This window comes from Sander vitreus, chromosome 5 (genome assembly GCF_031162955.1).
Source record: "Sander vitreus isolate 19-12246 chromosome 5, sanVit1, whole genome shotgun sequence".
Taxonomy (NCBI): domain Eukaryota; kingdom Metazoa; phylum Chordata; class Actinopteri; order Perciformes; family Percidae; genus Sander; species Sander vitreus.
This window is the reverse complement of record NC_135859.1, coordinates 7,392,524-7,417,182: the sequence shown is the minus strand read 5'-3', so window position 1 is coordinate 7,417,182 and position 24,659 is coordinate 7,392,524. Positions and strand designations below refer to the sequence as shown.

At 41.1% G+C, this 24,659-nt stretch overlaps 1 protein-coding gene across 1 annotated transcript in view; it reads left to right on the top strand.

Moving 5' to 3' along the window:
• The first annotated feature begins 13,092 nt into the window (after nt 1–13,092).
• The window catches only part of adgrd2 (adhesion G protein-coupled receptor D2), a 59,677-nt gene continuing 48,110 nt past the window's right edge, over nt 13,093–24,659 (top strand). Inside the window, exons 1-6 of the mRNA XM_078249615.1 lie at nt 13,093–13,137; nt 13,410–13,467; nt 13,565–13,804; nt 13,907–14,536; nt 17,116–17,238; nt 22,970–23,064. Coding sequence (XP_078105741.1) covers nt 13,093–13,137; nt 13,410–13,467; nt 13,565–13,804; nt 13,907–14,536; nt 17,116–17,238; nt 22,970–23,064 — 1,191 coding nt within the window. The remainder of the gene's footprint in view (nt 13,138–13,409; nt 13,468–13,564; nt 13,805–13,906; nt 14,537–17,115; nt 17,239–22,969; nt 23,065–24,659) is intronic.

Here is a 24,659-nt window from a genome sequence, read left to right as displayed (position 1 = left end):
TTCCCTGGCTAAGAAAAAAACAATGTCTTATATGTTGTAACATTTTATTTTTAACAGTGTTTTGAGGCCTAATGGCCAGATTGCCATTAAATCTGCTGAGAATATTTATTGATATTGTTATATTTTCTGTAAAGCTTTGATCTCACGATTTCAACAGAGATGAAATGAAAATGAGTTACTTTGATCAACCCACCCCTGTGGAATCCTTTAGAAAACCTACATAAAAAGCTCTGCTACATTTTCTTCATCCACCACTTCAGTGCACAGCTTTGCCCCTCCAACAGCCGTACAGTCTTTGCCACTCTAGTCTATATCCACGACGTTCCACTTCCGGGATTGCCCCGCCGGATGTCCCTCATTTCAACTTTGTGTTATAATTTTAAACTCTGGTAGATGTATGAGGACTATGGTTAACTGCTCCTCAGATCTCTGCAGGGTAAATCCAGACAGCTAGCTAGACTATCTGTCCAATCTGAGTTTTCTGTTGCACAATTAAAACAACTTTTGGACGTACACGTTCCACCTAAACAAGTTCCTTCCCGAGACTATTTTGCAGCAGCACCATTACTCCGTCCAGCGCTTTGCACCACCCAAGACAATTGTGATTTGTTTAAAGAAATGCCAATAAACCAGAGCTTTCTCCCATCCCAGAATGCTGTGTGGAGGAAGTTCTGGCAATGCGAGACTATAACACAAAGAAAGAGGAAGGTAATGGACATCCGGCCGAATAGAAGGATATCCGACGGAATTTCCGAGCAATCCCGGAAGTGGAACGTCATGGATATAGACTATCAAGACTATAACACATTTCAGCAGCATTTCAACCCTAACAACTGTCTACTGCAAGTCAGAATATTAGCAATAATAATTCTGGTCAATTCTACAAAAATGTAAATCTAATCAACCCAACCACATATCATATCCTATCAGAGGGGAACAACAGTACACCAGTATTTTACGTTTCATTTAATGCTGCCCCTGGCAAATCCATGGATCTGTGTGAACCTTATTGTGTTGTACTGGATGAACTCTTTCTGCACAGAGAGGGGTTGACTCAGCTCAGTATTGTCCCACTCAAGCTGGAGCCTGATTCTGTCCAAAGAGGACACAACTAACACTGGACTGGCCCATCCCTCTCTCCCTCTGTCTTTCCCTTTCTCTTTGTTTCACGCCAACACCCTATATCGTTTATGTGACTGCTTTCAAAGGCGGTCTCCGTAGCGACGGCATGACCCCTGCTGCTGTCGCCCAGGTCCTCAGTAGCAGGCCTGATTGATGGCCGAGGGGCGGCCATAAAGACTATCTGCTGTTGCCAGATTAGGCCAGACAAACATGGCCCCCCGATAGCTGACCAGCCAGGAATGTTTGTTTACAAGAGAACATTCTGCATCCATGTTCTGCCCCCAGATTTACAGACATGTATCCTCTTAGCCTTTAATAAATTATAGGAGGATTGAAAGTGTCAGCTATTTACTCTACGCAATGATGTAAATTGGAACATACTGTATTGCTTCTTGAGAATTTACCAACTACATTTAAACCATTCCTACTTCATGACGCATATGCAGAACTCACTAATAAGCATTTCAAACAATGTGTTTTCCTCTATACAGCTGCTCCATGTTCGCATCATGTTACTGCTCTTTTGGATCATGATGCAGTCTATTTCCCATGAAACAGGTTTACATGCTGGAGTTAACTTTATTTCAAGTCTGTTCTGCAAGCGACCAGCTGGGTAAGACAAAAAAGGAAGGGGCCTGGTGGAAGGGGGGGGGGTTGTCACAGTGCTTCTGTCCTGTCCTCTGTTACTGCTGGACCTGTTCTTCTGGGAAAAGCCTTCATCCTCGCTCCACATGTAGGTCACTGGCCTTTTGTGTGCGACGATGCGAGCCCACCGAGTGTTTGACGTTTCCATTCCGCTCTTACAATCCCCAGGTTGTCATGGAAATACACTGGGTGGCAGTGGCAGCGAAGTTACAGTGGAGGAAAGAGCGAGCAAAGGGAGGAGGTCAGTTAGCCCGGCCTCTTTTGTGAGCTTCTGCTCACTGCGGCCAAGTTGGTTGATTAAGCGAGCTCTGACCAAAGGCGTTTGTTGACTTCAGGCAAAAAGCAGGACAGATTACTCAAATAAGTGGGAAAAACCAGAGCACTATTTATCACACAGGAGCCTAAGTTAAGGACTGCAACTCCTCAATGTGCTCAAAACACATAGGTTACAGATGTCAGATTTATGTGGCTTTACTGACTGTGTTTAGCAGTCCCCCAAAAAAGCTGAATGGTCCTCTCCTGAATGCTCAGTCAGTTGCTCCTCTACTAGTCTCGGATTGCCAGACCTTCCTCCACAGCGCTGCAGAGGAAGGTCTGGCTAGTCCACACAGCATTCCGGGATGAGAAAAAAACATGCTCTTTATACCAATCGCAATCATCTTGGGCAGCGCTAAGCCCTGGACGGAGCAACGGTGCCTCTGCAAAATAGCCTCTGGAAGGAACTTGTTTTGGTGGAAACGTGCTCGTTCAAAGGTTGAGAAAGCTCAGACTGGACAGATAGTCTAGCTAGCTGTCTGTATTTACCCTGCAGAGATCTGGGGAGCAGTTAACCATAGTCCTCAGAAATCGACTGGAGTTTAACATGCCAACACAGAGAAAGAGGATGGTGACGGAATTTAGGGCTGGGACAAATAATTTGCGCCGACGTTTCACGCGTAGAAATCTAAAAATAACATTGCTGCCTCCAGCAACAGCGCAAGTATGGATTCCTCGCAAGTTCAACAACATGTTGGGAAAAAGGCTCGCACACGGTCTTATAAAGTGTGGGAGTATTTTACTCTTAATGCCAACAACAACGGGGTAGTCTGTCTGTCAGGATAACAGCAGCAAAACCCCGTAAGTTCTGCTCACCTATGCCTCTCCAGCTTCTCCCATAGCTCACCCGTATACAGTATGTCCTGCGCTGATTTAAATGTGAGGTAAACTGTGCTGCGTCTCCCCTATCTGTAGCACTGTCTTCAATAATTGCGCAACCAGGCCAGATTGTTTCAGATATCTCACGAGTCCTTCATAACGTCAGTTATAGCGGCCCATGTATTAAGAAATTGTCGGGTTTAAATCAGGCTCGGGCTCATAATTCCCTTAGAAAGGAGAGAGTAAAATAGGTAAAAAACACTTTTCTTTGCTGTTTCTTTTTATTTTTAAGTTTTTTATTTGTGTATTCTTCCTGAAAGTGACTTGAAATGTTAATTTGTTTTATTGTTGGATTTATCTGATTTGATCTGATTTCATATGTTGCTAAAATTGCACTTTTTTTTTACTGTAAGATTAAAGGGAGAAGAGCTTGGATATTAAACAAGAGCTTATTCATTATTTTACCTACTACTGTTAAAAAAAAGCAAAAAGGCTAGTCTTTTTGCACTTGCTCTGTTTACTTTAAGTTTTTATTTTTGTATTCCTCCTAAAGTGACTTTATTTTGTTGTTGGATTGATAGCCTACATCTGGCTTCAGGTTGCACTACAAATTCATTTTACTTGAACAGTGCAGTGTTAAACAAGTTTAATAAATAGAGATTTGAACCTTATTGAAATTTGTTTTGTGGAAATTGTTAATAATTGAGCAACGGGAAAATAATCGCTAATTGAAAAATGTACCGTTAGATTAATCGAAAAATGTATCGTTAGATTAGTCGATTAACCGAAAAAATAATTGCTAGATTAATTGTTTAAAAAATTATCGTTTGGGACAGCCCTAGCGAAATTTCCGACGGCAATAGAACAATTCCAGAAGTGAAACGTCATCGATATAGACTACTCCTCTACTGAACTGAAGTGTAGTGTTGACCTGGAGCCAGTAAAATAGCTCCGAACAACTGTTTGCACTCTGAGCTCAGGGCTGATAATGTAAAGAAACTCTCTGTATGCATAAACAAACACACTGAACTAACTAACTTTCACTCCAGCCTCCCGATATGTTCCTGTTATGTCTGTACATGTGATAAGAGAGTAGGCATGAATGCATCTAAACATGTTTGTGTAGGCAGACCCAGGACAAATTTAGACTTCTGCCTTTTTTTACTTTCACGACAGAAATATTCCAAACGTCGAATGTAACGTTAAGTGGCTCAGGGCCATTTCACCATGCGGTGTGAACGTGTTGCTCTGGGATGCACAGGGAAATGCCTTAGCATCTCTTTTACTCTGCGTCTTTGTTGACTGCTACTGTTTTTATGACCCAGTTCACTGGATTGTAGTTGACCCACTCCAGCACCTCCCTGTTTTTGCCAGCTGTCAGGTTTACAAGGAGTCTGCAACACCACAACCCGTGTTGGGGTTAAAGGAAAATACAGTTTCCTTCTTTCTTTCTTATATTAACAACCTGGGTCGTGCAGTTTTCTAAACCCTTTTCAGGAATTTAAATCTATCTGTTAAAGTATTGACTTTTTGTGATTCAGACATAGATTATCTTCATATCTGTAACCAGCGTAGACCGATGCGTCGCCTCCCTCACTCCGCGGGTTAAGTGGGTTAAGATACCGACCCTACGGCGTAGCCTGACGTGCACCTATCAAAAAATGTAATTACACGTCGCACAAGCGTAAACTTCAGGCTACCTACGTTGGTTGCGGCGAAAGCTCTGAGTGGCGCCTCCGCAGAACCATAAATCAGCCTTTAGCCTGGAACTGCTGTCCACTGGTTTCCTCAGGGGTGGATGTGGTGTCAGAGTCCCTCTTCTCTCTAGGTTCTGCACTTTCTAGTGAGAATGAGGTGGCGTCCTCATGTCTATTGTCCAGTTCAGAGATCCTCTGTCTCTTTCTAGGTCCGTCTCCATTTTCGGTGACTTTCTTCTATGTCCCCTTCACCCTGACAATCCAAGTGTTCATGCTCAGAGGTCCTCTGCCTCTTCCTTGTGCCCTCTTCATCTCGGAAGACTTTAGCTGTGTTTGAAACCGTTCCCTCATTCACTCATTCCCTATATAGGGTTTATTAAATAGTGAACTATACAGGGAACGACCAAACAAGATTTCGGACACTCACTGAAAACATTGTTGCGTCAGTAGATGCGCCGGAGGCGGGCCAGCATCATGTAGACAAACGGAAAAACTAAAATACTTCTAAAACGTTCCTGAAACAAACCCAGCACTCAGGAGAATAGTAAATGGTTTTATATACTATATGTTGCATGGTACCGTTCCACTGTTTAGAAACGAAGGCCGCTCCATTTTTCCCTTTCCAGTTTTCGCAGGTGCGTCTGGTGGCTTTAGCGAATGTAATTTTGTGGTTGTTTTTATGTTATAAAAAAAGAATCTTACTCTTTAACAGAAAGGTCGACCTTCTTGGAAATCCTTTCCATAATGTTGTCAGACACTTAGAATATTAATCTGAGTCTGTCAGTGGCAAAACAAGCACTTTTGTGAAGGTAAATCCAAGATGGACAACTGCCCTATTAACTTACATTGTAGCTTGTTTCGTCCTTGCTTAATACTGGACCAATGTCAAAGATTGTTGTTCCCATCAGTCACTTAGACACAAAAACATAGGAAAATAGATTTCCAGGTTGAAAAACTGTTGTCACCCTTTACCTATCACTGCAATGTGCTACACTATCAAATAATGAAAAATAACTGCACTGCAAAAACTCCTGTTATAACCAAGACATACAATCTTATATCCAGTCAAAAGGTCTTATTGATTTTATTTTGAGAATAATATATCAGGCAAGAGCAGATTGTGTAAGACAATTTAGATTATTTTAGGAATATTTTTCCTTGCTGTTCTTACTTAGTTAGTATATCTTAAAGTTAGTTATTTTTGATGTACATCAAGCAGAATGACTGTTAGAGACAGCATTTGAGGTATTTTAAGATGATTTATAGCTGTTAGAAACTGGTTTCAGTAACAGTAGCAGTAACTGCTAAAATAACACTTTAAGTCAATATTGCATTTATTCCAAATACTGCTGCTGTGTCAACAACACATTTATTTACAGTTATTTACAAGCAGTAACAAATCATGTCATCAGTGTCAAGTCACCACACACCTTCCAAAACTTACAGTATGGTTATTCATTTCCAGTTTTAAGTGCAATTACATCATCAAGGTCAAAACATATAAATTGTTTTTAAAAGTGATTGCATAATATGATGTATAATCAACTAGTTTTTCAGCATCTTGGAACTCTGTTGCCTGCGCAAGATTAGGTACAGCAACTTCAAATGGCAAAAGATCTCTATTCCAACCCAGAGTCTCGTAAAGGAGATATTCAAAACAATACAATAAACAGTCTATCACATAAATGTTTTTTTATAAGTCCAAAAACAGGTACTGTCTCATTTGCATTAGTAATTATCAGAGACTGTTCACGGATGTACTTGTTACCATTGAGAATCAGCCACTTTACACTGACTGCGTGTTGTATGCCATCAATCCCCCAAAAATATCTTGTCTTTTCTGTGATGTAATCCATATTTGTCACTTCTGAGACAGGACCCAATTCCCTCTCATGAACAAAAATCGGGGTGCTCAGTGCCCATTTTATTTCGACAACATTCAAAAAGCTGATTATGGTTCACAAGTGACTTACAGACATTTTTACAGTTCAATTTAGATGACCACTGTTTGAAAAAAAGAGTGTTTTCACTCAAATATCATGCACATATGCCTTATCAAAGGGCCCAGAGAAAGAATTTGAGCAGGGAGATGCAGCATGTAATGTTGCTTAGGAATTACATTATTCTCAGGAAACAGTTGCTTAAACAGTTTGAGATGCTGTTCAATCATCTGTTTCAGTCTCAATACACTTTGCACTGATAAAACCGGGGCAAATATTATCGGAACTATCTCAATCAAGTCTAAAACAAACTGAACATATTCATTTTTCTCAATACTGTTCAACAGAAACAGCAAGATCTTTAACAATATTAACATTTGCCCAGAATACTGTTTAAGTTTGTTATCATTAGATGCCAAGGTACTGACACTGATAGGACAGGGTTTGTCACGTACATCTACTGCTGAAAAGGGAAAACTCTGCTTGGCTGAACTGAATTGAATTGAATTGAATTGAACAACTCCATTTGTCCAGAGAGTACAAGATGTTTTAACACACACTTTATTTCCATGGGTGCAACACTCTCAAGAATGATGTGCATTATATCCTGTGGAGTTTGCTGTATGAGGTCAAAGGCTGGAAAATCAACCAACTTGCTTCTTCTGTTTATTCCATATGTGGTTTAGAGGGCTGATTTTAAGAAGTCTTCGGTAGCCCTTTCAATTTCAGTGCACTGTCTTATGTGTTTTTCCACTGTCCTTTTAGTAAAGATTTCTTCATCAAAACTCCTTTGGATTTCCTCAAATGTACATTCACAATGCCTACATTTACTGTAGGCGAAACCTACTCCTTCCTTGAAACCTGCAAGCTCATGCTGTGCAAGTGTGTCCCCACATAGTGAAACAACAGCACCATGCTTCCTGGGATAGCATCCACATGGCTCTCACAGACCGTTCCCCAATACGTTATATTTTTTTCACGGCCACATGCACACACGGCTGGACTGGGTATCACAATTAAGAACAGATAAACTGGGTTTACAACACACACAGACTTGTGACTTCATGCTCTGCTCTAGACGCCATTACTCCACTATATCTTTACATGGCAAATATTAGTTTGCTGCTTTATTAACGTTCTGAATGTTGGTTACAGACCCTTTAATGCAAAGAGACCACAGCAATAGGCAATACACTGTGCATATCTGCACATTTTCCTGTGAGATATAAAGGCGGCCTGTGTACGTTAGCGTCCTACTCATGGACCTTCTTCAAAAATATGTTGTCCTGTCAGTGTGTAAAGACCAGGTGGCAGGTTTTAATGTGGTGGTTAAGTTTTATATATTATCCTTTTAATGGGTTTTACTGCGATGACACAGCAGTGGTTTCATGCTCTGTTGTTTGCAGTCAAGCTGAGTTGGATGATTATTCTGTCCAAAGAAATAAATGAGTAACACTCTCTTAAAGTGGACAATGGACACTCTTTAAAATGTATCCATTTGCTGACAGGGAACACATTTCTTTTCTTTTTTCTTAAGATTATTTCTTTTGGCATTTTTAGGCCTTTATTCAGTAGGACAGCTTAGACATGGGGGAATGACATGTAGTAAAGGGCCGCAGCCCCTGAACATGGGGTGCACACCCGACCACACTAGCCACCCAGGCGCCCCCAGGGAACTAATTTTAACTTTATCAAAAACTCAACATGGAGAATTGTTATCTTTCTCTATTCATCTCTATTTATCGTATTATCATACGATTGAGTAGCTTATCAGTGTTCTGGCTTTTAGCAGTAAGTTCTTCATTTGAGATGATTCAGATTTTGATTTGTGTGTAAGATTTTCATCAAGTTAATTGTCTGTTAAGTTCCTATCTATCAAAGAGTGAGTTAAAACAGTGGTGATTGAGGCTATGACCCACTGATGAAAGCGCTTTTATTTGCTGCTTTGCCAAGTAATACAATCTGAGTCTGAGTGTGTGGCGAGTGGCGACTTTCCCGCCCAAGAGTTTCCGCAGTGCTTCACTGTGGCAAATCGCGCCTCCTCCAATCCCTCGGTGAGTGATCTTGCTGGCTGCGTGAGCACGGTTTGCCACATCAGCTAGCCACTGCCTAACCAGCTCTATCATCTCCATGCTTATTCCTGTCCCCACACGGCTCTCATCTTCACGGATGTATTAGCTCTTAGCTCATCTTAGCCTAAACTGCTATCAGTGTGGACTGGAGCATGTGAAGGCCTCGTGCAAGTGAGAGCTGCCAATCTAACGACGTCATTTATTTTTTATCCATTACTGACACTGTTTAAGAACATAAATCCTTCCCGGGATCTGTTGTTCCCTACCCCTTTCTCTGCAGTGCAAACACAGGCAAGTAAATACTTGGGTTCAGTGGCGTAACGAGCCAACACCGGGCCCCTAAGCAGGATTAGCAAGGCGGGCCCCCCTACTACAGCACGTGATGACGGCGCAATGTCCACGAGTAGGCTACCATCAATAGGACAGGATAGGATCATAGAGACACAGCATATAAGAGATGAGATGACTGACAAAATCAGGAGTAGCCTACGCGCACCACAACAACAACAACAAAAAACACTGGTGAATGTGCACCATAACACATGAAAAAACACACAAGGGCAGTCCCTCCAGGATTTCGTGGCCTTTTTTTTAGATTGTTGCGGCCCACAATGCCTGGTTTTCGATAAAAGTTGCAATGTCTTTTGTATGTTTGTTGCAATGAAGTTGCAGAAGACTTATTACTATTAATTAATTACTCTGGGCTGAGATTTCCTAGGAACCTTACCAAAAAGGCTCAGGATGCTGCAAATGTTGGTATAACATTCATACGGTTTAATAAAGTACTTATTGGACTTTAACTTAGCATTGAACTTACAATAACGAGTGTAGCTGTCCTCAATTTAGGTCATCCTGTACGTCTCATCTCCGGTTTTTCCTGCATCCACCGTGTGTGATTTTGTGTGTGTGTGTCAGTCGCGGGGGGAACGCAGCAGCCCCGCCCGCTGCAGAGATCAGACAGGATGTAAACAGCAGCAGCTTTCAGTGACTTTAGAGTGAAAAAACGTTTGTTACAGCATACATTGACGTTAAAATGTTTACAGGTTGGCAGGACGGTCTGAAATGTTCTGCACGGTCTTTCGTTGTACGTTTTGTTGGTAAATGTGAGATGTTCGAGTACACGCGAAGAGAATGGTCTCTGAAACAAGGAAATGAATTTGACCCGTTCTCACTCCCGCTTGGTCAGTGGCTAAATGCGATAGGGGGCCCCGGCTGTCAATCAATATCTTCCAGTCACGCGGGTCCCTGATTGGTCCGGGCCCGTAAGCACCGCTTACCCTGCTTACCGATAGTTACGCGTCTGCTTGGGTTTTTTACGGCAATGTCTCAGCCCCGGCGTGAGTGAAGGAGAAAGTTGTTGTTCAGTTTGATGAACAGGCGACCGGAGAGAAGGGCGCAAGGGAGAGCAAGTCCAGGAGTCTCAGTCTGAAGAAGCCTTTGTTACTATGGGCTCTTGTCCAGTTTTTCACACTGAGACTGGATACCTGGGTGAAATATCAATGGCTGGCTTTGTCTCAATCAGTCCTCTGTCTAGATCACTGAATTCTGGGCATTAGGGATGTGAAGGCTTTACTCCAGCAGTCTTCCTCTCAAGTACATCAGTCTCTGTGTGTGAGTTTAGACAGGTGTGTGTAAAGCCACACTAGGCAAGATGTCCATGTTAAAGGATTATGTCACAGAATAACGTACTAACTCAAGTTAATTGCTGAGTTCTACATGGCGACATTGCAAAGAAGAAGTTGGAATGACGACTTGACAGTTTAGCCAAACTTATTTTAAGGATTAAATGAAGATGAACAGTAAAATTGAATAAAAAAAAAAATTGGAGGTTTTTGCTCACAGGGATTACTTCTACATATATTTACCTTATTATTTAAAATGACCATATTTAATATGAACATCAACATTATGACGTGGTGTGTTCCCAGACCACAGATTACTTTAGTGAGTAATACTACTTGTAGAACTAAGGACCAAAACTACAAAAATAAGTAGAAATTAACTGGAGTTATACTATAACAAATCAAGCCATCAAATTAGAACAAGTCTACCAAAATGGTCATGATGTGTCTAAATTGAAGAGTCAAGATAGTATTGACCCTTTGCAAACACGTGATGACGCCATGACGGACGGCGGAAGCACAGGCTAAACAGTAGTAGACGTTCTCTTAATACATCCATGTAGTAGACGAGTGGAAAGTTACAGAAAGAAACACTAAATAAACTGTATTTATGGCTTCATGGCTTCTTCTATTGAACAACAAGCTGTCGTGCCGTTATTGGTCGAGGTAGGGCATCTGGTAGGTGCTCACAAAGAGCGGTATTTGGAGAAGTTGGAAATAGCAGGATTGGATACCGACCCTTAATTCTTCCTCCCTCCGTTTTCATGGACCTCATTAAATCACCGAGTCTGCCCAACTTCAGTCCACACTTAGCTGTACCACTATGTGGTAAACGGGGTATCCCCATATACTGGTGCTGATCTCAAACTTTTAAAAGTCTGGATGCTTCCCAGTTCTTTGTAGCTGGCTGGGTTACAGGTACGCGATGCTACGCTAACGGCGGGGGGAGGTACCTCATAATGGCAAAGATAAGACATCAATCTAGGGTTTATTTTGTATTAACATCTAGTCTTTACTTAAGTAAAGATTTATATAACACGTAGCCCATGTTTTTAGAGGACATGGTCGGTCGTGGCTACCCACATACCGTTGTTCACTGGGTGTGCCAATGCAACTTCCTACCTAATGGATGCCTGAACACATCACCGCTCTGGGAATTGCAGTCATTAATTATCTATCACACGTTAATCCATGCAGTAAATCACGGAGTGTATATGATCAGTAGTAACCACACATAATTGTAACATCTAGTCATCTTCTTATCTGTGATTATATTCGCTGTGTAGCCTATGTTTAGATTTGACCGGTGGATATTACGACGCGATGGGCAGCAGCTAGCGAGCAGTCCAAAGCTAGCTGCAGCTAGCTCGTCAGCTAGCCGGGGTAGGAGCTCCGCAGACCCGCAATTAACATTTTTGGCCTTTTTGAAGCTACTTGCTGTGCCATGTCATCTTTAATTTAACCAATATTTTTTGTATGTGTGTTAAGTTAAATGATCAAGGGAACGGCTTTCTTTTTTGGATATGTAGCTAGGTCAGTGAATAACCGATGTTAGCTAGTTATGTGGGTCATCATCGGGTTGGATACATCCATGGATTGGACCTGTTAGTAGGACAGCTGGTTAGCACGGCAGCTAGCTGGTTGAGGATCATTTTATGTATCACTCATTTAAAACAGAAAGGCAATCCATACACATGCTTGTGTTGGTGACGATTACTCTGCAGATTGTGAATGCGTAACGTAACGTACGAGTTTAGCTTGCCGTCCATCTACAGCATATATATATATATATATATATATATAGCTCTTCCGCCGTCCGTCATGGCGTTCATAATTCGCGCCAGTGGAGCGTGACGTCACGTGCAAAGGGTGAATATCAGTGATGCAAAGCAAGTGATTTGCTTAACTGGCAGGTGCCCTTACTGTATTTCAGTCAGCCATGGCCTTTGATACATGCTGTCCCACCTTTGCTTCTTTCTCTTTAGCCCAAATCTAGATTTGGGATCCAATGTTTAAATCTGCGAACTATATAATTACTTAGTCATCAATCTGTTATTGCCTGTGAAAAGCATGTGGCAGGTGTATTGACAGTGCAGATGCATTTGATGTCAAAAAGCATACAAAAGCTTTTCAAGCATGTTGGACAAAATCACCAGATGAAAGACATCCAAACAGGCAAACATTACGGGTACACCGATTACATGAGTTGAACTAATCTTTTATAGACTCTAAAGTACAACAATAAAACAGATGTTCTGGTTAAAGTCCTATAGAAGGCACAAAAAAGGGCTATGTAGTAAAAAATGTCTTGCTGCTCTTGATGAACTCTCTGTGCCAAATGCTTGACACTGCTTGCGTAAGTAGGCTTCTTTTAAAAAATTACACCATTTGCATGACAAAGGCAGATGGCTACAGGGTACTAGGAGGGAGGGAGGGGTTGGGGGTCTGAAGGGAGGCAGGACACAGACTGGGACTCTTGAACAGACGCACTGGGATCGCTGGCTTTCTCCCAGCAAGGAGACCAGAAACTCTTCTGGATATGCTGGATATTGAAGCCGAGGTACTGGATGAGAAGTCTGGACCAGTTTTGGATTTGATCATTCCGCATATGGAGTTTGTTCCCAGATTACTGAAAGAGACTTTCTGCTGCTTTAGAGGAAAATGGGGAGAGTGCAACAATGAATAAGGACATTCACTCCAGAATTTTTGAAAACTACCTGTTGAAGAGCGACGCACTAATAGAGTCTTGTATTCACGTTGAGACTTTTTTTGAATTGAAGTACATCTGGATCCAGTGGAAATATTATTTTCTAGGTAAGATCAGTGGCTTATTTCAGCTGGAGACTACACTGGCTTAGAGATGACTGGAGCCCTGCACACTGGACTCATACTCTTCTCATTTGTGGTAATAACCTCTATACTACCTTCTATACTACATAATACAAGCACCATGCAAATAGTTTCATTTTTTAACTTGTATTAAGATTTCATTGATTTATTTTTAAAATGCTACCCTGTACATCAACTTTGGAATATTTGAATACAATGATGACTATGTTAATGTTAACCATCTATTTTCCAATGGCAAATAAACTCCAACTTGTGCATGCTGTTTACAGGCTAATGCTGCACAGCAACCATTACATAATGAAGTAAACTTGAATTGTTCACCTGTAGGTGGTGTGTGAGAGTGAGCCAACACATGCTGGGCCAGACAGAGTGGGGGATTCACATGGTGAGACTGTTAATCAATTTGAGTGGTTATTTAGTGGCCAGCAGTTTCAATTTACATACTGACTTTTCTATGTTGAATTTTCTATCTGACTTTCTAGGACAATCCACACTGGTCCATTTAACTTCTCACTGGGCCTTCCAGCTAGTCAATGACTCACTGGCCTTCTCCGGGGCCGACAGATTCTGCAGAGGCCAGTTCAGCTCCCTTGCCACCGTGGAACAGTCAGAGGACCGGGAGGGAGCCTTGGAGCTGCTTCGGCGGACTGGGCATCGCTTGCCTATCTGGGTCAGGGACCCAAACAAAGCAGCCTCCAAGCCGGTGGCTCTCTCCAAACAGTGTGAGTGCAATCAGTGTTCCTACAAACTAATACAGATAAAGTTAAGAAATACAAAAAGGAAAACGTACAATGACAAATGACATCTTCTTCTGCCTTTTTTAGATTTACATTTCTTAGCTCTGAACTTCCCAAAGGACTCCCTTGAGGGCTTTGCTCGTGTCAACATGTCCTTTCCAACCCTGTCGTCCGTCAGTGTGTGTGTTCGAGTTCAGTGGAACTCAGAGTGGAATCAAGTGTCCACCATCTTCTCCTACGCTGCACCTGTCTTTACCAATGAGTTCCAGCTAAGAGGCCAAGTGGACATGCAGGGACGCATCCTCCTGGCTCTTATCATCCATGGGAAGCACCTGCCGTATAAGGCGTCCTTCCCCAACGACGGAGCTTGGCATCACGTCTGTGTTGCTTGGCGCCGGAGCAGCAGCCACTGGGCTATCTATGTGGATGGGGACATGAAGGACATGGGCACAGGCACAGACACTACCAGGGATATATATGGGGATGGGATTCTCATTCTGGGTCAGGACCAAGATTCATTTGGAGGGAATTTCACAGAGCCCTTTTTTGGAAATATCACTGACCTGAACGTTTGGAATATGTCTCTGGAAACAAGGCATGTTCGTGCCCTCAACGCATGTTCATCCATGACCCAGGATGTGCTTTTCAGTTGGAATCTTGACCACATAAGCAGGCACCCAGTGGTCAGAGAGGTGCAGGTCCTTCTGTTTTGCTCAGGTAAGATGACATTCTGTATATGCTCATGTCCAATGCGGGGGCTGTCTATTTCAATTCTGCATTCTGCCAAAGGGCCAACTTAATGTCTGATATATTCAATCTCCTAGTACCTGAATATGCGTAATGTCTCTGTAGGTGAGGGACAGGACTTCAGGTGTATTTCAGGTTCCTTGTGTTTAAGGTTGAGCTAGGTTCAACTTGTTTTGCCGGCTGGCACTGCGTTTTTTTCCCCACCAAAGCATTGCATTGGAACTTGGTCTTTTGTCACAAACCATTGGGCTAGTGTTGGTCTGAATGTTGCCTCATTTGGAAAGGAGGCACAATTTAAGTCCACTAGTCTTCAGCCCAAAAGCTTAGTAGGACCAAGCTTGACAAATTACTATATTAACTGCTGAAAGAAATGATGTGGAGTTTGAAGTAGGTGAAGGTGGGGCGCACTAGACTCGCTCTAGTCAAGACAGTCACGGTGAGTTCACAGCACACACGTTTGGAGTTTTTTATTCTTCATGGGGTTTCTTTCTTATAGCATCTTATTGCTGAGAGTTGAATTGGAAGTGGCAAGAAACGCAACCAGATCTTAGAAGAAAAAGAAAAACCTTGGATTAGTGAAAATTATGTCGAAGAGACAACAAAGGTGAAAGGTAAAATTATTAATAAAACCATTGAATTACCCAAATAGTTTACAGACGGAACACCTTGTTAAACTTGACCTAATGCATAAACACAGTTCACATGCACGCAGTTTTCCTGTGCAATAAAGGGATTACTTAAAGATATTTCAGGTGCGTTCACTTTCAGTTTTACCTTTCAGATAATCTAACTAAACTGTTGGTTTGTTTCAAACTATCTGATGGGCTGACTGCTTGTGGTTTGTGCCTCGTTGGACTTTGTTGTAGCAATGTCGTGCTCCAGATCCCAGCAGTTTCTTTTTTGAGTACATTGTTATCATAACTGATATAGTTTTATTTTAGTTCAAGTCTTCATTAATACTATCAGTACATGCATCTTTGCATCATGCTTATACAGTGGTGCAATGTAACTAAGTACATTTACTCAAGTACTGTAATGAAGTACAAATGTTGAGGTACTTGTACTTTACTTGAGTCTTTTCTTTTCACGCCACTTTCTACTTCTACTCCGCTAGATTTCAGAGAGAAATATTGTACTTTTTACTCCACTACATTAATCTGACAGCTTCCGCTAATAGTTACTTTACACATTAAGATTTTTGCAGTGTGGGATTAGTACTTTTACTTAACTAAATGATCTTAATACTTCTTTCACCACTGTTCTAATATAAGGAAGCAATTCTAATTCCACTAAAATCTCTATCTTGAAGGAATGAAAACTGCTTATGAGTTTGAGTGAGTTTTTAAACGCTCTTATGTAATCAGTAAATAAAATGACCACAAAATGCTTTATAGCAAATGTGCTTTAGTCTATAAGACCAATGAAACCAAAAATATGATTTTGCCCCAACTCACCCTGCTTATATTGTAAACTGAAATTAAATCTCTTCATCCTAGATCAGTCATTCATAATTTATCATACCGTATCAGCCACTGATAGATTTTGGCCCAAAGCATCCTGAAAAAATGTTGGGTCTATAGTCATATTGTGCGGCCCTATCTTGTAGTACATTTTTTAACATCTGACCTGACTAATTTATATGATTCTTGTTAGAGTAGTGTCCACATTTTAAGCATTGATTCCCCTTCTTAATATTCTCTGACAGCTTCCATTTATTTCTTGTTTTCTTGCCCTGTTTTCTCACATTTTGGGTTCCAACTCGCATCTGATGCCAGATGGGTAAAGGCTTTCATTTCTTATCAAGTGGTTGCTCTATGTTGCCTGTGTTTTTGAGTCATTCAGGATGAATTCCTCTCTCAAACTCAGACAGTCTGAGACACTTTTATGAAGACATTAGGATGAGTGATGGACAGAGTGAAGGGCAGGGAAAGTGAGTCAGAGAAGCAGAGAGAGAGAGAGAGGGATGGATGGAGGGGATTCCCACAGCTCCAGCAGTGCGGGGGAAGCTTGGGGAAGAACAGAGCTCCATGCAGTGGTGAACAATAACTCCCCCACTGTCTGACTTTCTTTTCCTCTTACAAGATTTATGGCAGTTTTTTTTTCTTTTTTTACAATAACAATACAAGCTTGAAGAGTTTTTAGTTTTTAGTTTTTAGTTAGCAGTTGTTGATGTTCCTTCAATCAGAATCAAAAAAGGATTTTTTTTTGCCAAGTAAGCCAAACTTACAAGGAATTTGCCTTCATGGATGGTGCATGCATAAATATGAACATATTGAAAGGAAATAAACAATAAATGTAAAAGAAATGGTATCATAAATAAACAAATATGTACAATATAACGGTGTTCTTTCCAGAAAAGACAATACAATGTGCCCCAATACACCAATCCACCCATCCTAAAATGTTAATTTTGATTCAAAACTCATATTTACCTCCTCCATTGTTCATATTTTTCACCAGTGAAGACATTTAGACGTACTCAAGCTGACTGTTGTCTTATTGTGTGTCACTGTGTGTATGAATGTGTGATGATATGAATGTGTGAGCAGCAGTGCACCAGCAGATGGGGCTGCAGGGCTGCAGGATGCTCCAGGGCTGGGACGAGCCGCTGCCAGTGTTCGGACTGACAGACTGCTCGGATCCATTGCCGTTCATCTGCCGGAGCAGCACAGGTGAGCCTCAAGATCAGAGCAGAGCTTGTCTTCTAATTGGAAATATTTATTTTGTGATTAACCATTTTTATTGTTTAACAAGATACAAAACAGGGTGACTAGGATCCTTTCCAAAGGGTCCACCAAATGTCTCTGTTATATTCACTCTCCCAGTACCTGAATATGACTAATGTCTCTGTAGGTGAGGGACAGGACGTCCTGTAAGTGGCAGGCCGAGTACAACCCTTATTTAAAAAATGCAAGGGGCTTCGTTGGTGGGGGTGTAGTTCAGGTTCCTTGTGTTTAAAGCGTAACTCTCGCCAAAATGCAACCTAGGGTCTTTTTGTGAATGTAGCCAAGTCAAACTTTCGTTTAAAAGCATATTTAGGACGGAATCGCCACTTTTAAGATTTACCGTATTTTCGTTTTTCGGTCAAATGGCCTTTTGAATGGGAGTGCTAGTGGCACCTTTATGCTAGCCTCAAAATAGCTATTTTTAAAACACTAAGAAGGCTCGACACAACATTAAACTTTGCTCCAAGTATCACCAGGGCCTCTACACCTTAACAAAAGCATTGACAACATTGTTTGTGTTCCCAGAGTTTGCTAAAAAGAAAGGTTTTGAACAACTCACCGTAGGTCTTGTTGTTTCCGGCTGCTACCACCTCGGCAGTCAAAACCAGTCGATATCCGAATGCGAACGAACGGACTCCATATGAGGCTCCTTTTTTGAACTACGAGGTTGACAAAACAAAACAAGAAATAATCCCTGCATTTATATGGAACTAAGCTTTAGGAGCTTTCCATCTTTACTCTCCTCCCTGTTATGTTGCATTCGGAAATCGATTGTTTTTGACTGGACGAAATGGCTGCGGCCGGAAACAACAAGACCTACGGTGAGTTGTTCAAAACCTTTCTTTTTAGTAAACTCTGGGTACACAAACAATGTTGCCCCTGGTGATACTTCGAGCAAAGTTTCATGTTATGTCGAGCCTTCTTAGTGTTTTAAAAATAGCTATTTTGAGGCTAGCATAAAAGTGCCCCTAGCACTCCCATTCAAAAGGCCATTTGACCGAAAAAACGAAAATACGGTAAATCTTAAAAGTGGCTATTCCGTCCTAAATATGCTTTTAAACGAAAGTTTGACTCGGGTACATTCACAAAAAGACCCTAGGTTGCATTTTCGCTAGAGTTACGCTTTAAGGTTGAGTTACCTTAACAATTAACAATTAACAACAACTAACAAGTTTTTTTTAGACCTTTATTAACAGGATAGCTGAATAAAGGAAAGGGGAGAGAGAGGGGGAATGACATGCAGCAAAGGGCCGCAGGTCGGACCCGACGTCGAGGAGTAAACCTCTATATATGGGCGCCTGCTCTACCAACTGAGCTATCCAGGCGCCCACAATTTGTATTTTTTAACAAGATGCAAATTATACAACTCGCAACAAGTACACATCCCCCACCCAAGCAAAAATCAAGAAAAGATGACACAGTAGCCACAATATTCAGCCATGTCGGGTATAATGACGAATTGGTTCAAGAGCTTGAATCGTATGGCCGTGCACAGCAGTGAATGGTTGTCTCGCTGACACCAAATCTTTCTGCCACAACCCTTTATTCTGCACAGATGGCCAATTTGTACAATGATACCTCTCTCCATTTAGCCAAATAACTTAGCTTCTAAACTCTTTGATTTACAACCGTGCATTTTTTCGTTCTAAACCAGTTGATGGAAATGCTTCTAATTCACATTTTCTTTTTTTCTTCTTTTTTGCGACATTTTAAAAGTTCCCTTAAAATTCGCTTGACAATTAGATGGAAGCATGACTTATGAGTCCAAATACCCTGGCTGCAAACCTAACCCCCACAGACATTGTTGACCAGACTCAAAATGTTCTGTATTTCCCACGGTTTCAAAGCCTCCCCACTGCCAGGAATATGTGACTGTGTATATGTCTGTCTTCAGCTTTTTAGCCTTAAGGTTAAATACAGTATAGTATTCCAAAAATACTTGAAATAGCTAGTAAGGTACAAGTAAGCCTCAATTATTAAGTTTCAGTTGTAAAATGTATACCCTACTCCTCCAAGGTCTCTGAAACACAATGCCCTGTGTTTCCCCCTCACTTTTAAAAACACTATCCCCCCCCATATTGTTTCAGATTCGTTCTTTTTTTATTCACGGAAGTCTTTCTAACATTGTTCTCTTACTCAGTCGCCTTCAGTTAGTTACTGAGCACTGAGCTGTGCCAGCAGTATTGGCGCTTTGCGGCCCTTTGTTATAGCCCTGGGTTTAGGCTACAGGCTAACCCGGGGGAGGACTACGCATGGCAGTAAGCATGATCGGTCCGCTTACAGTAAAGGCAATGAGTCTGCGTTACCCTATTTGACAAAAATCAATCAATTTGCCTCTTAATTCTGACTATAAGAAAAACAAAAAATGTCTATTATGCTTGAGTAAATGAAACCCCAATTAACAAAACTGGTTAAAAAAATAATATTAACATTTAAATAAATAACCGTGAGAGTCCAGTAAAGCCAGACTCTCATATTGAAGTTTTCGTTTCGTTTGCTCAACTGTTGTTTGGTAAATTGCTCTTGAACACACATTTAGAGAGGATTTAAATAGCTATTTTTATTCTCAGTTCTTTTAGTTTTGGCGCTTGTGATTTTCCTTTGGGGCTTGCTAAAACCTCTTTGGGTGGGAGCACTAAAAATTCCTCTATGAAGGAAAAAAGCCTGGCTTCCAATGCCGGAACAAAGACGGCACAACACATCTCGCTTCATTAACCAACAACACAGTCAACAGGCCAGTCATTACAACACTGTATCCACTTCTGTTTTTCCCGTTATAATAAAAGCTCTATGGTTTACTATAACTCCCTCTTAACCTTCAACTGAGAGGTAACACAATCAAATAATATGAAGCATTTGATATGTGATTTAATTTTGGAGGTATTGTGCTGACCTGTTACCACTTGAGCGACGGATTAAGAGTACAAATGAATACAGTATTTGTGAACTTGATTATAAATGTGAGCCTTAAGTGAGGGAAATCCTCCCGTTGACAGGGAGGTCAGAGGCTCTGCTGCAAGATCAGTTTTTTTTATTCTGGACACTTCAGCAGGCTCAGCATCCTTCCAGCTGAAGGATGAGAGCATCCTGCCAATACATCATCAAGCTCATGTAACCGCTGTTGGTCAGGAGAATTTTTAAGTGGAGTGGCAGAAAATCTGCTTAGAAATATAGGACAATGTAATTGTTGAACAATGTCTTTATTGAGTTTTCATTTTAAACAAAGAACTAAATAATAATAATAATAAAAAAAACATATATATATATATATATATATATGATAATAAAAATATATAAAATCTGTATTTATACACATATATGTATATACACCCATGAACAGGCGATGTACTAACATACACACTCATACATAAATAAAAGAAAAGACCTGTACGTTTTTTACAACATCCCAGTAAGAGTGAGGTATACATGTACACACATACATGTAATTCTGCTAAATAAAACATCACATTCATTATGAATTTCACTTGCTCAACTGTCACTTTTTTTAAAAAACAATTCCAGTGCTGGTGCCATGGAATCAGAATTTTAGATTGTCGTCATGGAAACATGAATTGGTCTTGTGACAAGAGCTTGGAAGATTGGCCGAATGGGCGACCAAGTGACAGTACTCTGATCTAATGGAAATGACAATTGTCGGGGGGGGGGGGGGGCATCATATTTCAGCCCCGCCAATGTGTGGGTCATCCACTAAACAGAATATTTGTGGTTCTATCGCGAACCCAATTCCTCCAGTCTACATGTCGAAGTATCATTGGGCAAGATACTGAACCCCAAACTGCTCCTTAAGGCTTTGCCATCAGTGTGCGACTGTTACTCTCACTCTCCACCTGGCACATGTGTGCTTCGTTCCGGCTGCGTTCCGGTTTTGTTCCGTCCTCCGCCACACCGGGAGCGTCTCAGAAGCGGTGCGTCTCTACAAGTACAGAACAATCACGTGTTTATTAAGCTAGCATCTACCTTCCACTCCAAGCACTCCTACAGTTAAACTCCATGCCTTCTCTTTTTTGGTGTTGCCCTTATAAAAAGGATTTGTGATTTTCAACCTCTAAGATGAATCTCTTGCCGTCCATGGTGTTGTAAAGTAGACATAAACAATATTGGGGGATATTGACTGGATGCCCTCACTATTTAACTTGCTGCCCAGGTGTCCGAACGCCCCGCAGCTCGCGTGAAAATATATCTGGTGTGTGTCTTTAGAGGAGAGCTGCTTCACACACGCTTCTGGGACGCACCGTGGCGAGGCTGGTGGAATATCAAGCATTGACATCAATGGTAGCAACTGCTCGTGGGGGTCGTGGTGCATCCGGAATATAGGGGTTAGATTAGATCCTGAGGAGCATGCCTTGAATGGCAGCTAGGGCTGGGTATCGTTCAAAAATTTACGATACCGATACCGATACCAATACCGTGACTTTTTTATGCTTCATGTTCCACAAGCTCAGTCTGAACTGCTTTTACCTTTAGTGTCTCTGACTCCTGGAACAAATTACAGCACTTTCTTAAAATCAACTCTAGAAATCCGGTTTTAAACTTGCAAACTTCTACTTGTACATGCTTTACGTAACTGTACTTTCTTTTGAATCTGTATTATCCTTTTTCAGATTTTCAATTCAGAAAGTTGTAAAGTTGTATTGTCTTTTCATCTTTCTTATAATGGTGTATACTTTCCTGGGTTGTTGTTTTGTTGTTGTCTTTGTAATCACTCTATGTCATTGTAAATGATCTCGAGGTTAAATAAAGGTTAAATGAATGAATACATTTATCGCTCTGCTCCTACTACGTGCGTAACGTAGAGTTTTTTCCTGCGTGCCTCTACGATGTGAAACGATAGACAGCCAATCACACACAAGAATTATTAGATCTTGGTAGAAGCATGCTGCGTGCTTATTGGTTCACTGACTCTGATAAGATTTACTCCTTAGGTATTAAAATTGTGTATAGAATGACTAGGCATTTTAGTCGATAGTCGACACTTTAGAGCAGATATCTTCAACAGGGGGTCCATGACCCCTAGTGGTTCCTCGGAGTTAGTGCAGGGGGGCCTCCAAATTATCTTTAAAAATATTTTTTATTTCCACGGGGAAATTGCAGTACAATACACTAAAATACAATACAGTCACGATACAATACAAATGCACTTAAAAAGGAGGGATACAAATACAACTACAGTGGGACTGCTTTATAAATAAGGTGCAGAGAGGACATAAGGCAAATATATTAATGTGTTTGTACACAATATACGTGTCCATTCCAACACAGCTCTACAGCCAGCATGTCATGGCAACCACCAGCACCAGCAACACACATGTTGTATAAATAATTACTATTTGTTTTCATCCATTCGGCCCAGTGTAATATGCAACACAATTGTATACAATATGTGCAGTAGAGGGTCCCTACTCAGTCTCTCTTTGAGCTAAGGGGTCCCTGGCCCAAAAAAACGTTGAAGACCCCTGCTTTAGAGGCAGTTCGCATCAAAGTATTGAACTCGGTATCCAGCCCTTTGGCTGCCATTATAGAATACAAATGCGTGTGTGAATGGGTGTATGTGGCATGTACTGTAGTGTAAAGCACTTTGAGTGTCAAACGTGACTAGAAAGGCGCTGTATAAATGCAATAAGTCCATTTACCACACTGATGGATGTATTTTTCCCAGAGCGTTACCTGAAGATGAAGCAGATGAGTGAGTCTCAGAACTCCCAGCCCACAGCCTTCATGAACCATCTGATGAAGCTTTCCAACAAAACCCAGGTACATAACACATCCATCCTCATTTAGAATAACTTTCTCTTCATCTCCCACTTCTTCCAAAGACTTGACTAGTACTTTACTGTAAACCTTCCATCTTTAAGGCTTTTTTTTATTTAAGTTATTTATAGCTGTCGGAGTGTGAAGACCATTTCAAAAAATATAAAAAATTGTATATTGGAAAATGTTACCAACCCTAGTACACCTAACATAGAGTTACAGTAATACTTATTGTCAATTAAGCCAGAGAGTGTTTTAAGGTCTATTCAGGGTGGGAAATTACATTTTCCTCTTTTCTTTTTTGTCTTTGGTTAGGCCTACACCATTCCGCATTGATAAAGAATTCAATTGCAGGTCCGTGTATTTTAACGGCTGTTTGATTTAGGTTTCTATAGGCTGATGCGCCAATATTTTGGTTAGAAGCCAAATGTTTTTTATATATATATATATATATAATATTGGGCTTTTTGACGCCGAACCTTAGATTGTTTTTCCACCGAACCAAACCATACGCTTGCACTACGCTGGTCAACGTAACGATGCTGCCTTTCAATGCAGTAGGCTGTGAGAAAGTGAAAATGGAACTTGTGAGCAGAAAATGTGTTGTTTGGCAGTACTTTCAGTCAAAAGAAGGCCATTCAAGTCGAGCTACTTGTTCAATTTGCAATGCTGATTTATCTCATGGTGGCAAGGACTCTAAACAATACACAACATCGCCGCTGTTAAAACATTTGCATATGAAACATCCGAAAGAATATGAGTTGTGCATGAAGGAATCTACAGACAGCAGCCAAAATGCAGCAACTTCAGCTACGGCAAAGGAAGGACAGTCACAGCTAAAAACTTGTGTGTTAACCAGACAGTGCCTCTCCCGGGCTGTCAGCCGTTCTCTCTGCAAATGAGTCTGCCTACAGTGGGAGCGGAGCGCCTGAACAGCCGGCTGCTGCTCGTTAGCTAACGTTAGCTTTCTAATTTCACCCACCCAACATGCCTTCATCATACACTGGTTAGCGAAAATTTGCCAAACAAAATTTTCTGGCGATAGCAATAGCAATGTGCTTTCCTACGATGTGAAAAGAGCGTGTGAATTCAACATTAAGTTGTTACATTTAACTATTTTAGAGGCTGTGGATGTTGTTTACTTCATTAATGTGTATACTGTGTTAATGGACTGAGGATGGGAGTAGGATTCGGTATTCGGTTTCAGATTCGGCAGAATCTTAACCAGTGGATTCGGTATTCGGCCGAAACCCCAAAAATCTGGATTCAGTGCATCCCTAATCATCTCACATCCATACAGGAGTAGCAGCATGCAGCTGTTAAAACATATACACAAATATATGACACACAGGTATCGGATCAGTACGTGGTATTGGCCGATAGGCAAGTTCAGGTATTGGAATCAGTAACGGGAAGCAAAAAGTTGTATCGGACCAAAACATTCTAAACAGAATATCTTAAGTTACAGAATCATTGCCTAAATGTATTATCAGCTCAAGCAGAAGAAAACTATACAACTTTAAATCATTACATTTTACCATACTGAATAAATAATCACATCAGTCGGCTCCCCAACAGTGCTGAGAAATGACTGTATA